The sequence below is a fragment of the Tachyglossus aculeatus genome, chromosome 16, assembly GCF_015852505.1.
Source record: "Tachyglossus aculeatus isolate mTacAcu1 chromosome 16, mTacAcu1.pri, whole genome shotgun sequence".
NCBI lineage: Eukaryota > Metazoa > Chordata > Mammalia > Monotremata > Tachyglossidae > Tachyglossus > Tachyglossus aculeatus.
Window position 1 is genome coordinate 42,376,074 of NC_052081.1, and position 14,993 is coordinate 42,391,066.

The 14,993-nt window shown below is 43.5% G+C and overlaps 1 protein-coding gene across 7 annotated transcripts in view; it reads right to left on the reverse strand.

The window, feature by feature from the left end:
• Positions 1–14,993, reverse strand: part of LOC119938376 (zinc finger MYM-type protein 4) — a 63,788-nt gene that overhangs the window by 9,052 nt on the left and 39,743 nt on the right. For 5 of the 7 annotated variants that reach the window (XM_038758185.1, XM_038758186.1, XM_038758188.1 and 2 more), the window contains 11 exons: positions 13,808–13,961; positions 12,214–12,357; positions 11,978–12,015; positions 10,307–10,451; positions 9,729–9,847; positions 8,729–8,900; positions 6,292–6,345; positions 5,998–6,177; positions 3,344–3,438; positions 2,699–2,870; positions 1,763–1,914 (listed from right to left, as the gene is read on the reverse strand). In XM_038758185.1, the coding sequence (XP_038614113.1) occupies positions 1,763–1,914; positions 2,699–2,870; positions 3,344–3,438; positions 5,998–6,177; positions 6,292–6,345; positions 8,729–8,900; positions 9,729–9,847; positions 10,307–10,451; positions 11,978–12,015; positions 12,214–12,357; positions 13,808–13,961 (1,425 nt within the window). The remainder of the gene's footprint in view (positions 1–1,762; positions 1,915–2,698; positions 2,871–3,343; positions 3,439–5,997; positions 6,178–6,291; positions 6,346–8,728; positions 8,901–9,728; positions 9,848–10,306; positions 10,452–11,977; positions 12,016–12,213; positions 12,358–13,807; positions 13,962–14,993) is intronic. The other 2 variants (XM_038758189.1, XM_038758187.1) reach the window with 1 other exon arrangement.

Below are 14,993 nucleotides of genomic sequence, written 5' to 3' on the forward strand. Positions count from 1 at the left end.
TCTGCAAAGCTCAGAAAATCTTTCCTCCACTTTTGAAGGACAATAACAATACTCCATTCTTACCACCCCCCACCCGCAAGGCTAACCCGTTCTTACTACTCTTTGGACAATGGGCCTCAAGAGGAAGAGGGACTCTGCCTGATCTGATTAGCCCACTGCTCAGCACAGTGCTTCATACATAGTAAGTGCTTAATAAATTCAGTAAGTAATTTGCACCAATTTGGCTCTACTTCTGCAGCTTAAAGCAGAACTGGGCTTGGACTGAAACCGTGGGCAACTCCTGATCACCAAGGCAGGCTGAAAGAAGCAGTAGCAAATGAAGAGAAACAGATATTTCTCTCTGGCAATTTGGACAAATGTGGCACTGAGTTGAAAACAATGGAGTTATATACATATGTACGTACATAACATACACATATAGCAATAAAAAATATACTATTTTGTTAAGCACTTACTATTTGCCAAGCACTGATCTAAACACTGGGGTAGGTATTAGTTATTAATGTGGACTAAGTCCCTGTCCCGCATGGGGCTCACAGCCTAGGTAAGAAGGAGTATGTTTTAATCCCCATTTTTACAGATGAGGAAACAGACACAGAGAAGTTTAAGTGTTTGCCCAAGGTCACACAGCAAAGTGACGGCGAACCTAGGACCTCTGACTCCCATGCCTGTGCTCTTTCTAGTAGGCCACACTGCTTCTCAACACTATACACTCTCTCCCTCTCTAATTAAATACTGAAATGGCATTGAAGCACTTATTATGTGCTAGGCACTGTACTGAAGTGCTGGGGTAGATACAAGCTAATCAAGCTGGACACGGTCCTTGTTCTACATTGGGCTCACAGTCTTAACCCCCACTTTACAGATGAGGTAACTGAGGCCCAGAAAACTGAAGTGACTTTCCCAAGGTCACTCAGCAGAACAATGGTAGAGAACCCAGGTCCATTGACTCCCAAGCCCATGCTCTTTCCACTAGGCCACACTGCATTAATTCCAAGTACACAACAAAAACAGAGAGGAGAATGATCACAACAAGCCAGCTCTGACAAGCAAATGGATGCTGATACGAGTACATAATTGTGGCATTTATTAAGCGCTTATTATGTGCAAAGCACTGTTCTAAGCGCTGGGGAGGTTACAAGGTGATCAAGTTGTCCCATGGGGGGGCTCACAGTCTTAATCCCCATAATAATAATAATAATAATGGCATTTATTAAGCGCTTACTATGTGCAAAGCACTGTTCTAAGTGCTGGGGAGGTTACAAGGTGATCAGGTTGTCCCAAGTGGGGCTCACAGTCTTAATCCCCATTTTACAGATGAGGTAACTGAGGCACAGTGAAGTTAAGTGACTTGCCCAAAGTCACACAGCTGACAATTGGCGGAGCCGGAATTCGAACCCATGACCTCTGACTCCAAAGCCCATGCTCTTTCCACTGAGCCACGCTGCTTCTCCGAAGAGGCTACACAGGTTGGGCATGGAGGTACCAGAAACTTAGGCTTCGAGTTAGTGGATTCAGGTTTGACACCAAAAGTGAGCAGGAAGTGAAAGTACTGTGTAATTAGGCATGCTCTGCTATTTGGTGGGCCCTTGTAACCACACCCTATCAACAAATTTCTTTTACCTGTTCTATCTCCCTAAATGAAGACCAATGGCATAACCACTTCCCCAGCCTTCCCCATTCCTATGAAAAAAACCAAGGGCTTTGCTACAGCAACTCTTCCAAATATCACAGCGGTGACCTGTGTAGTGTAACCCAATACCTGCTGAATTCCAAGGCACAAGTACAAGATGCTGTCTGGATCGTATTTTTCACCATTTGGCCTCCGCACCTCTTGGATAAACTGGCATAAACCCAAGCTTAACTCAGCATATGTGCAAGAAAGAATATCTTCCTTGAGCTTCACAGGGCGAGCTGAGGGGTTGGAGAAGTGATAGGTGAATCTTCAACTCACAATGAGCATGAACTCTGACCACATTTTATCATGCAGCTAGAAGTAGAAAATGACTAAAAACGAAAAAAATATCTCCCACAGGTATTCAAACCATCTCATCAAAAGATTCCACTGCTTGGTACCTTTCAAATGTGTGTCAAATACCGCTTTACCTTCCCAATTATTAACTCAAGACTACAAAGCACGATCTATTTCTTGGAAAAAAAAAAGAGTACCGTAATCTATACAGTAATTAACTATCACTGAAATCTGAATAAGGTTTTATATCAGCACATTAAACACACGGTAGTATTACTGCAAAGATAATATATTCCTTGAGAGAGAGAAAGTGAAAGAGAGGGAGAGGAGGGAGGAATGGAAGGGACATACAACGGGGTAGGTTTTATAAATTAGTTTCACCTCTACAACTGGGCTCCGAGGATTCTTGAGATAGTGAATTATCTTGAATGCTTCCTATGGGCTCTGGACATGGACTGGGTGAAGTATGCTTGACTCTTAACAAGGGAGGGGGGAATAGAGTTTAAATGGAAATGTGGGGGGGGCGGGGGAGGTTTGGGAGGGGTATTGGAAGGGAGAAAAAGAAGAGAATGAAGTGGAAATTTTAAAAATTGGGAAGATCTTCCCAGATCCACCACTGTCTTACTCTGTCTAGTCAAATCGACTCCATTTGGGCATTCAGTTCCTCTCGAAACAAGGGGGGCCTTGGATGGGCAAGCATAGGCAAATGCAGTGGCGTGTATTTACCTCCAAATTTCAGCTCCCCTTGCTCTTCTTGGGCATTTTTCCACTGAACCCAGTTCTTCCAGGCATTGACCCCGTACATATACTTCAACGTCATCCCGGATACTGAGCAGCCTGGAAACGCTCCCTGAATGAGATTCCTGGGCTCCACAGACACTATCGACTTCTTCCTTCCCTGCAGAAAATCCAAGTCATGACTAAGACGGTTTTCTATTCTGGATACTACTTAGCCCGTCCCTCAGACATAATTAGCTGCAGTCACTGAACCTTCAAACTGCCTTCTACTTGCCAAATTTCTCCACCAAATTTATTCAGAGTAGTGAGGTAGTTATAACAAACAGAGTAGCTCTCAACACATGTTTGAGAGGCACTTGTACACTCAATTTTAATTTCTCGAACTGGGTTAAAAATTCCACTCAGAAAAGAAGGGTATTTTAGGGGGGAAATTACTAGAGTTCGGTGCAAGCAGATTTTCTTCAAAGGAAATGGCTACTGTGGGAGATGGTAAGTTTCAGGACGAATGACAGCTGATGGGTAAGAAAAAAATTCAACCACGGTAGTCTGGGCTACATAAAGGAATTTAACTGCAGGGCTACTGGAAGGAAGTCATGTCCGAGACACTTACCCAGGGCAACGGTTTCTACTTACTCGTCGTTTGGGTTGTGGGAAGCCATCTCGGTGTCGCCGCCTAGCACGTGAGCGGGAGTGGATTCCTAGACCCTTAGTGATTGGGTCAAAGCTTTCTGTAGCCAACAGGAAACCACAGTGAGAACTTGAAATTCCCAGAAAAAGAGGAGCTCAAGAGCATGAATAAGAACACCATTAATGGGTGTCTCGCAATGAAAAAAACCCTGGAAAACCTTATACAATTAAGAAACATAAGGTTGCAATCTGACAGTGTAGGTGTGAAACCATGATAGTCCTATTTTGGAACTGAAAGACTAACGAATCCTCTGGAAATATAAGTTCTTTAAAATTGAGTGGACGGCTACCCAAAATGAATTGGACACCCAAATCTACATCTCTGCCCATGCTCTCTCCCTCTCCAGGCTCTTGTCTCCTCCTGCCTTCAGGACATCTCCACCTGGATGTCTGCCCGCCATCTAAAACTCAATATGTCCAAGATTGAACTCCTCATCTTCCCTCCCAAACCCTGCCCTCTCCCTGACTTTCCCATCACTGTAGACAGCACTACCATCCTTCCCGTCTCACAAGCCCGCAACCTTGACTCCGCTCTCTCGTTCACCCTACACATCCAATCCGTCACCAAAACCTGCCAGTCTCACCTCCACAACATCGCCAAGATCCGCCCTTTCCTCTCCAACCAAACTGCTACCTTGCTGGTTCAATCTCTCATCCTATGCCGACTGGATTACTGCATCAGCCTCCTCTCTGATCTCCCATCCTCCTGTCTCTCCCCACTTCAGTCTATACTTCACTCTGCTGCCCAGATCATCTTTGTGCAGAAACGCTCTGGGCACATTACTCCCCTCCTCAAAAATCTCCAGTGGCTGCCTGTCGACCTACGAATCAAGCAAAACTCCTCACTCTCGGCTTCAAGGCTCTCCATCACCTCACCCCCTCCTACCTCACCTCCCTTCTCTCCTTCTACAGCCCAGCCTGCACCCTCTGCTCCTCTGCCACTAACTTCCTCATTGTGCCTCATTCTCGCCTGTCCCGCTGTCAACCCCTGGCCCACGTCCTTCCCCTGGCCTGGAATGCCCTCCCTCCACACATCTGCCAAGCTAGCTCTCTTCCTCCCTTCAAAGCCCTACTGAGAGCTCACCTCCTCCAGGAGGCCTTCCCAGAATGAGCCCCCTTTTTCCTCTCCCCCCTTCAACCCCGCCCGGCCCTACCTCCTTCCCCTCCCCACAGTACTTGTATATATTTGGACAGGTTTATTTCTCTATTTTACTTGTATATATTACGAGAGGCAGCGTGGCTCAGTGGAAAAAGCCCGGGTTTAGTAGTCAGAGGTAATGGGTTCTAATCCCAGCTCCGCCACTTGTCTGCTGTGTGTGGCTTTGGGCAAGTCACTTAACTTCTCGGTGCCTCAGTTCCCTCATCTGTAAAACAGGGATTGAAAGTGTGAACCCCATACTGGACAACCTGATTACCCTGTATCTACCCCAGCACTTAGAACAGTGCTCGGCACATAGTAAGCACTTAACAAATACCAACATTATTATTATTATTACTATTCTATTTATTCTGTTAATGATGTGCATATATATAGCTTTAATTCTATTTGTTCTGACGATTTTGACACCTGTCTACATGTTTTGTTTTGTTGTCTGTTCCCCCCTTCTGGACTGTGAGCCCCTTGTTGGGTAGGGAGTCTCTATATGTTGCCAACTTGTGATTCTCAAGTGCTTAGTACAGTGCTCTGCACACAGTAAGTGCTCAATAAATACGACTGACTGAATGAATGAATTTGTACAAGCGTGTGGCCCGTCTTTTCACAGGTCTGCCTCCTTGGCTGGGCAGGAGAGCCCCGTGCAGGCTCGGCCTGGCTCCCGGACTTCTGTTCAGACTGAAATTCCACATCCCTGCCTGGACTGCCTCGCTCCCTGGCCCCACTCCCAAATGGCCCCACCACACAACGTCAGGGATGGGGAATGCTTCCACTAGGGACAGTTGTCCCGGGATGAGGTGGGACGACTGCAGTTCCAGCAGGCTACTCTTAACTTGAGCTCAAATTGACTCAGTGCCACCAGGCCTGCCCATGTAGGGCTCTAACAGCCCATGGACCCTGAGCCTGAGGGGCCAGACTGAGCTGGTAAAAAGCTAAGCCCAACTGGGTTCAGACAGTCCTGGCTAGCCACACCCCCTGCACCACGCCTCCCCCAACCCTCACGTTTTGAGCAAGAGGGAGTCAGTGAGGAAGCTAGGGTGCCACTGACTCGAAGACACTTTGGGCTGAATCAGAAGCCTCCTGAGCCTCACTTCTGGAGGATGCTACCATACCCTGGCATTGGTTCTGACCTCGCCTGCTGGTCAGAATACTAGAATACATCTCCCAGTACCTGGCAGGGGAAACGGAACCTGGAAGGCAAAGGTCCCTAAGAAATGCTCTTGGATCAACCTGGGCTATGACTTGGGCTCATTTCCAGTCTGGCTGCCTTTCTGACTCTGGAGCTCAGGGCCAGGTTGGGTCCCACTTGGTTGATAGTGGCAATTCACATAGTAACTCTTAAAAATGAAAATCATGGCTCCTTTGGCAGTATGGCCATGACTTTAATATCTATAAAGCACACACACACCACCACCGTCCCCCCCCCCCAACTCCCCCACACCTTTACCTGTTGGAAAATCTGCTTCTAGGTCCTGTTCTTTGTCCCCTTTGGAGAACTGCTTCAATTCTGGATCTGCCTCCTGCATGGCATTTGATCGTAAAGCGTAATGATTCAGCTCCTCTTCCCAGCTGTGTGGAGTGGATACTGCCTCTGACTCTAGATCACCACTGTAAGTGCTGCCTTGGTCTGAAATCGGAAAGAGGAGTTTTACTCAAGGATACCACAGGAAAGGCCATCTGGTGGCTAATTCAATTAAGAGCTGAACTGCGAGGAACTAAACATGCATTTTCAAGTACAAACCTTTTTCAAAAATCTTCGGGTCAAGGAAGAGCTCCTGCTCAGATGTTTGGGATCCTCAGGGAAAACAAAAAATTCACTTTATAAACATGAGGGAATTTAAACACACACTGTCACCTACACTTTAAATGCCACATTCCTTTATATCCTATAATGTGGGGTTGAGTGTCGACAGAACCCACATTAAAGAAAACTTGCATTATCATGCAAAGGCCTTGCCTGTTGCTGCAGGCACTGCACAAATCACCTCCTCAGACAATGCAATCAGGTTCTTTCCAAGATAAATGCATGTTGTCAAAAGAACACTTCCTAATCCCTTACAGCATTTTCTCCAAAATGGAGTGTGAAACGACATGTCCTGGAATCAGTCCATTAATGATATTTATTGAGCACTTACTCTGTGCAGAGCACTACACTACATCCAAGGTATGAGGAAGGGAGTCAGGATGGGCTTGGGAGTCAGAGGACAGTCCTCTTTTGGAAGAGGACAAAAATGCCAATATAAAACTGAAACAGTTCTACCATCCTTTCAAGCGCTTAGTACAGTGCTCTGCACACAGTAAGCACTCAATAAATATGATTGATTGACTTGAAGCCCAAAAGAGCCACTCGACACTTCTGGAAGTCTGCTGTCACTTTAGCAAGGGTAGTTCACACAACAATTTACTCAATTTCTAGGTAGAGTAACCGCTCGGCAATCTGGCGCCAGTTCACCTCTGCTGCAGACTGTTCGGGTCAATTTTCAGAAAAGATTTCTTTCACTTTATTGCAACCTAATTACATTGTTGATTTTTTTTAAAAAAAATCAGTCTATAAGTTAAATCCTCAGCTGAGAAAACGATGAAACCCCAGTGCCTTGAAACTACATACAGAACATGTAATTTAGCTGGGTGGAGGCCCAAAAAACTTGGCCTGGGAACTGTGTTTTTCAATCGTCTTTTTTGGGGGAGCTGACAGTTTAGGCAGATAACCAAGATGTCACTACACTCCTTATTACTGTTCTGGAGGAGCATCTGGTGCAGAAGACCCAATGTGCCAACTAGAGAGTCACAAAACAGCCAAACTTGGGGAATGATGCTCCCTTGTCAGCAAGTAGCACTTATGAAGTAGCTTCATGCACATGGCATAAATTAACCTCCTTCAGGATTCAAGCTAACGCCAACTTGGAAGAACGCTCTGCAAGAAATATAACCTTTGGTATATAATCTGTTTCACTTGAGAAGGAGCATGGCCTAGAGGGATAGCGGATAGAGGGAGTCAGGAGGATCTGCAGCATGGTTTAGTGGAAAGAGCATGGGCTTGGGAGTCAGAGTACGCGGGTTCTAATCCCGGCTCTGCCACCTGTCTGCTGTGTGACTTTGGGCAAGTCACTTCACTTCTCTGTGCCTCAGTTATCTCCTCTGTAAAACGGGGATTAGGATTGTGAGCCCCACGAACTTGATTACCATGTATCTACCCCAAGCTTAGTACAGTGCATGGCACAAAGTAAATGCTTAACAAATGCCATTTTAAAAAAATATATAGGCAGCAGCTAATAAAGTCGGATAATCATATCACCCATTAAGTAAAGCTGCCAAATAAGATTGGAAACATGACAGCAGAGATGAAAAATTAATGTCAAATGATTCTCTCATTTTCTTCTTACTTTCAATTGCTGGCACCACAAAAGAAAAGCCCGGTCTCAGTGTTTTTGTCTGTTGGCTCCAGCTTTCAAGGTCTCATCTGGAATTTAATGTGTAAGAGCACAGCCTGAGAAGTGTGTTTTCTAAAGTTACTTTTGGTTTAGTGGAAAGAGCATGGGCTTGGGAGTCAGAGGACAGTCCTCTTTTGGAAGAGGACAAAAGTGCCAATATAAAACTAAAAGCTCATGTTGAATCAAAACGTCACCCTAGAAGATTAACTTTGGGTCAGTAAATTTCTTGCTCTCTCCACCTTTCCAGAACTTGTCTTGATTTGGGCCACAAAACAGGCCCCTTCTAGACTGTGAGCCCGTTGTTGGGTAGGGACCGTCTCTATATGTTGCCGACTTGTACTTCCCAAGTTCTTAGTACAGTGCTCTGCACAAAGCGCTCAATAAATATGATTGAATAAATGAATGAATGAAAACAAACAGGATCTGTTTTATATCTAAGACATTCTGCAACTGATGCTTCTTCTCTTGAGGTCAAAGTCCCTTCTATGGCACCACAGTTATCTGTTTTGAAAGGAACTCCGAATCCAAGGATGATAAATTCATAAGAAACAACTGTCCACGGAATCATAGAAACTTAAATTGGGTTTCCAGGTTCAAAAAAAGGGGGTTAAAAAACAATGAATCAATATACAAACCTAAATCGCCTTCCTATAAGTTTAGAACAAGGCACTGTCACTTAATTTTCCTGACTTCACTGACTGAGTAAAATTATGATTTCCCTGGTAACTTTTTAAGAATAATACCAACCTCCATGGGACAGGGTTTTTTCTTTTTCTTCATCTTCTGCAATCATTTCTGCCATCTGAATGATGTCCGCTTCAAATGGATTTGTGGGAATCTTTTCCTTGATGTCCTGGATAGTTTCAATGATCTTCTCTGCATTGTCCAATGTTGTTGGGATAAGCATGGGAACGGGCATCTATGTGCCCAAACAAGAGAAAGCATAGAATTAACAGACCCATCTCGTTTGTTGGGAAACAAAATTAGCTTTAAGTTAAATGACTTTGAGATGAAATGTGTATAGAGCAGGATGACAATCTCCTAATTTAATGTTTTCAATCCATTTCAAAAGAAAATCCAACCTGTACTTGATCCTTGTGCTGCTTAGAGCAACGTGATCATTAGTGAGAACAAGCCTGCTAATGATCTCTTCTACAGTTGATAATTCAAAGAACTGTGGTTATGTTAAGCACTTACTATATATGTCAAGCATTGATCTAAGTGCTGGGGAAGATACAACATAATCAGTTCATAAACATTCTGAAAATGGGTCTGATCGGATAAGAATACCCTGTGTGATATTAATCACAAGCAATTGTGATCACAGTATTCTTGGTCATTGTATTAAATATTGTTCTACTTTTTCCTTCTCCCTTTCCAATCAGGTGAAGTAAGAATCACATTCCAAGTGCAGCAACCACACAGTACAGGAAATCACATTCAAATACTTCTCCGCAGCATGGCCTAGTGGAAATAGCCTGGAACTGGGAGTCAGAAGATCTGGGTTCGAATCCCAGCTCTAACCCCTGGCCCATGTAACCCTAGGCAAATCACTTAATCTTCCTGAATCTCAGTTTTCTCACCTGTAAAATAGGGTCGAGATACCTGTCCTCCCTTCCTCTTAGACGGAGAGCCCCATGTGGGCCTGGCACTGTCTGACCTGATCATCTTTTATGTATTTCAACACTCAGCACAGAGTAGGAACTTAATAAATATAATTTTAGAAAATACTTGGATGATCACTCACAGGAAGTGGAATCCCAAATGGGATTGGTGCATACTGGGTATAAAGGTGTAGGGGTACAGGTACAAACACAGGCACGGGAATCGGAACCACAAGCATTTGTGGCTGAACTGGAGTATCTTCTAATTAAAAAACAAACAAACAACAATACAAGGAGAGAGAAGGAAAGAAAATAAATTAATTTCACAGTAGTTCCCAGGGATTTTTAAATTTTTTTTAAACAATCAAACCCATTAAAACGTGAAGCTAAAGGACCCTCACAAATAGATTCCACTGGATGGAGACTCTCCTGCACCTGTGTGCAACATACAAGCATAATTTCCCATGAGATATTTATGTCTCAGGTAACCCAAAAGATTTCCCTGAAAAGAGACTGAACACAGTGTATATTGTTTAACGCTGTAAAGCAGGAACAAAGTTTCAAATGAGTTGATGTGACGTGATCAAAGGACATCAGATTCAAAGAATGACTAAATGCTTTTCTCACAGGATCACATCAGTAACTTTTTCTTTCTCTTAAAAATTAAAAACAAACCAAGAAAAAAACAAAATTAAAAACCTGAAAAACTCCAGGAACAAACCTGTTTGACATTCCTTGTTTTGTGTATGTGGTTTGCAAGAAGTGGCCTTGGTTTGGGTGATGGGCTTGCACAATAATGCTTTGTTCTTTAAAAGCCGGGGAGGTTGGGAGGGTGGAAGTTTCAGAGCATCTGTCTGCGTACTTGCCTGATTAAAAATAGATCAAGAAACCATAGAGATGTTCAGTATATCAACACTGACTATAGTCACTATTATAACTGGAAAGGGAACACCAGATTAAAAGTTGCAAGGACGATATCAGGTTAAACCTCCAACAGTGAATTTCAGAGAAAACTTAACTTTTCAAAATGGTGGGGGAGGGGAGAGGGAATCCCCTTTCAAAATGTCATTTTAGCAATCACACATTTTCTTCAATGTACCCAGTCTTGTTTCAGCTTACTGAATAATAATAATAATAATGGTATTTAAGCACTGCGTGCTAAGCACTGTACTAAGAACTGGGGTAAATGTAAGCTAATCGGGTTGAATACGGTCCCTGTCCCACATGGGGCTTGCAATCTTAATCCCCACTTTACAGATGAGGAAACTGAGGCCTCGAGAAGTGAATTGACTTGCCCAAGGTCACACAGCAGACAAGTGACAGAAACAGGATTAGAATCCAGATCCTCTGACTCCCAGGCGCGTGCTTTTTCCACCAAGCCACACTGCTGGGCATTAACAACAGTGTTAGCTGAATTCAAGATTTTGGAATTTTCATTTGCTGAAAATATGAATCAAAGAATTTAGCTCCATTTGCAGATTACAAGTGCCAAGGGCAATTAGAAGTACTCCAGTCAACTAGAGTAGCTTGACTGAGGCCAATATGAATGTCACAAGATACAATGAAAAGGTCAAGAACGTATGCTGAAGATCTGATGGGAATTTTTCTGGACACAAGTGCCTAAATTGCTCGACACCCTAACTTTCAGTGGTTTGGCTGAAAATATTGCACTAGTCTACTCAGCAACTCCCCCGCCCCCTGAAAAATGATATACCCATTGAAAAGTCAACTCCTTCCAAAAGAGGGAATATGCTCACATGTTAGGTATCTAGCTGAAGTGGCGAGATTTTAAGAGTAGTAATAGGTCTAGCGGAGAGATGCAAAAATGTGGCTTGTGGGCCCAATTTGTTCTGGCTCCTGGCCAGTTGCTTCTGCCTATGGTGGCTCTTACCTGGCTCTGAACCAGCCACTTTTGCAGGCGGCTATCCACTCTGGCCATTCCACCCCACCTCCAACCACCACCCGGATGCAGTAGGAAAGAGTTGGTGTGGCTCTGTCAATGACCTTGTGGCCAAAATAACTAGCAGGGAAGCCATTTGGGGGACTCAGAAAACAAAACCAATTTCGTACGCAGAATAAGAAATGAAGTTTTCAATGAAACTGAAACCCTCTACAAGCTGAAGCATTTCCAGGGCCAATCAAACAGAGACACTACAGAAAATTTTGGATGGGACTTCTGTACTAATGATTTCTGAATGAAGCCAATATACGGAAATAAAGTCTGAAGGGTGAAATAGGATTGTTGATGTGCCTGGAGATTCATGAAGAATGTACTAAGAGAAGATTTAAAGGACAGAAGGAATGTTTATGTCCAATCCAATTAATACAGTGCTTGTTACATAAAAAGACACTTAATGAATACAACAGCAAAAAAAATTAAAAAAAGACTTACATCGCCAATGATCTTTGCAGTTACAGTAGGAACAGCACCTGTACAATTAGAGCATACAATTCAGTTCTGCAACAAGTATCTTTCAAGGTAGAAGCAAATCCTGATATCGCTTGGGTCAGAAAGCACAAACAAAGTCCCTGAAATGATGCAGGCTCCGTCTCTGTGCTTCCCCAAGCGTACTTGTCAAATGCGAACCTCCGGGGGCTCCGGCCCACTGGACGGAAGTCATGTCTTACCTTGTAAAACGTTGTTAGAATTAACCGTTGGCTGGGCAGCAGGAGCACTAGCCAGTGATACCACATTGGCTATGACTGGAGTTGAATCTTTCCTTAGAGAAGAAGGGGGGCCTGTTGAAGCAGCTGGCACCATGGAAACATTTACTGGTTAGGGGGGAAAAAAAGAGGTCCTATGAATTGGATTGTACCACAACAGCTGTTACCCCACTGAAAGCGGTAGCATGACGGGATGAATTGGGAACCCCTCCTCCTCTCCTCAGAATCCAGGAGTGCTTCGGGGCCCTCAGGCTGGGTCCCCTCGCCACATATAAAGAGCAGTCTATGAGCAACCCTCCTTGCCCCTGGCAGGATGCTCAGAGACCAGGCCTCACTGTCAGATATGCCCAATCCGAAAAGGCCAGGAAACAACCAGGGCAGAAGAGAGTGTTTGAACAGGAATGCCTCTGGAAAAAATGCACCTTATGTACTTATCAGTAATTTATTTCAATGTCTGTCTCCCCCCCTGAACTGTAACTTCCTTGTGGGCAGAGAACATGTTACTAACACAATCAATCAATCCAATGATATTTTTTGGGTGCTTACTATGTTCAGAGCACTGTCCAAAGCGCTTGGGAGAGTACGATACAACAGAGTTAGCAGGCATGTTCCCTGCCCACAATGAGCTTATAGTCCAGAGGGGGAAACAGACATTAATATAAATAATTTATAATATATAATTTTAAAAGAAATGTATGTTAAGTGCTGTGGGCTTGCTGGTGGGGTGAATATCAAATGCCCAAAGGTCACAGATCCAAGAGCTGGGGTGGGGGCTTAATTGAGGAAGGCCTCTTGGAGGAGATGTGACCTCTACTATATTCTCCCAAACACTTAGCACAGAGCTCTGCACAGCAGGTGCTCAATAAATAGGACTGATTGACTGAATACAAAAGCAACAATGCAAAAAGTTAATCTGTGTCCTTTTTAGGTTGAGAAGTCTAGTTCTTGAACAACTCACACCTCAAGCCATTTAACAAAGGGTGCTTAGAGTTCACTGTGCTTTGTTATTGATGAACTGCAAGGACTCCTCTGTCACACTTTTTTCTCTCTCAAGCTTTTTTACTAGTAAAAGAGTAATAAGAACCCCACACTGAAATCCACCACTCTAGCTGATTTGTGCAAACATTTCCAGCTTAGCTATAATGATTGTGGATAGATTGACTTTGGACGCCTTTAGCCTAATGTACTTCCTTAACTTTGCCATAACAAGAAAATGATTTACATCAATAGATTGGCCGTATTTACACAAATTTATATGTAAACCTTCTCAGGCGTTTGGGGAAAAAAATGCACATACTGATTGTGAACTACACTGAGCTGCCCCGAGGTGGCACAAAGACCACAGCTAGAGATTTCAGTTAATCAGTCCATAAAAGCCACTAAAAAGTCAATAAAAACTGACTGATTGAGTGACTGGGACTCGGAGTTAGGAAAATTAGCCAAAAGACAAAACGATGATGATAAAAATTTAGACTGCACAGAACTGCTACAATCTAAAAAGAAAACAAATCCCAGTAACAGTACAGATACAAAATTCGAAATTCATGTTCTACTTTACCTGCATTGTTTTGAGGTGGAGGAGGGTCAGACATACTTTGCTGATTACAGAACATCAATATACATAGCAGATTACAAAAATGTTTGATCTCTCCTCGCCATTTCATTGACTCACTGAGTTTGCCCTGCCGTTTACAACCGTCACACTTGGCCATCTAAAGAAGAAATATAAGTTAAGAAGGGAAATAAGAAAACCATGTTAGCTGGGTAAGTACATCCTAAACACTTGCAGCCTCGGCCTCACATGCACCAGTGAAATAATCACAAAACCAGGACCCACCTGGAAAATGAGTCAGTAAAACAAAAGGCCTCAATTTTAACTATTTAAACCTCAGAATGCAAGCTTGCAGTCCTAAAAAGTCAAATCTTCTGATTAAACCTTTTATTGGATTTTCCTGAAGGTAAAATCTATCCATCTTGAAGTCACTTTTTTAAAATTAGGAAAATAAATGACGAATTAGTAAGAAAAAAGTGCCTCTTTCACGGAGATCCCCGCCCCAAGGCACTTATGTACATATCTGTAATTTTATTTATTTATATTGCTATCCATTTGTATTGCTCTCTGTTCTCCCCCTCCCCAACCCTCTCAGAGAATGAACTCCTTGTGGGCAGGGATTGCCAATCTTTATTGCTGTATTGTACTTTCCCAAGCACTTAGTTCAGTGCTCTGCACACAGTAAGTGCTCAATCAGTACAATTGAATGAATGAATAAATGAATGACAAGGACTGTGTCTGACCCGATTAGCTCTACTACACCGATCTACTCCAGTGCTAAGTGCATTTTTCATTTTTCAGAGGGGGAGGAAGCTTCCTTCAAAAGGAATATTTTTTTCCACACCCCAAGTTCTGCCTTTCAGTTCCTCAAATAGCAGCCTCAATATGGAAGACCTTTAGATGTTTAAGAATTAACGTCTTAGAGAAGCAGCGTGGCTTAGTGGAAAGAGCCTGGGCTTGGGAGTCAGAGAACATAGGTTCTAATTCCGCCTCTGCCACTTGTCTGCTGTGTGACCTTGGGCAAGCCACTTAACTTCTCTGTGCCTCAGTTACCTCATCTGGAAAATGGGGATTAAAAGTGTGAGCCTCATGTGGGACAACCTGATTACCCTGTATCTACCCTAGTGCTTAGAAAAGTGCTTGGCACATAGTAAGCGCTTAACAAATACCATTATTATTATTATTATTATTA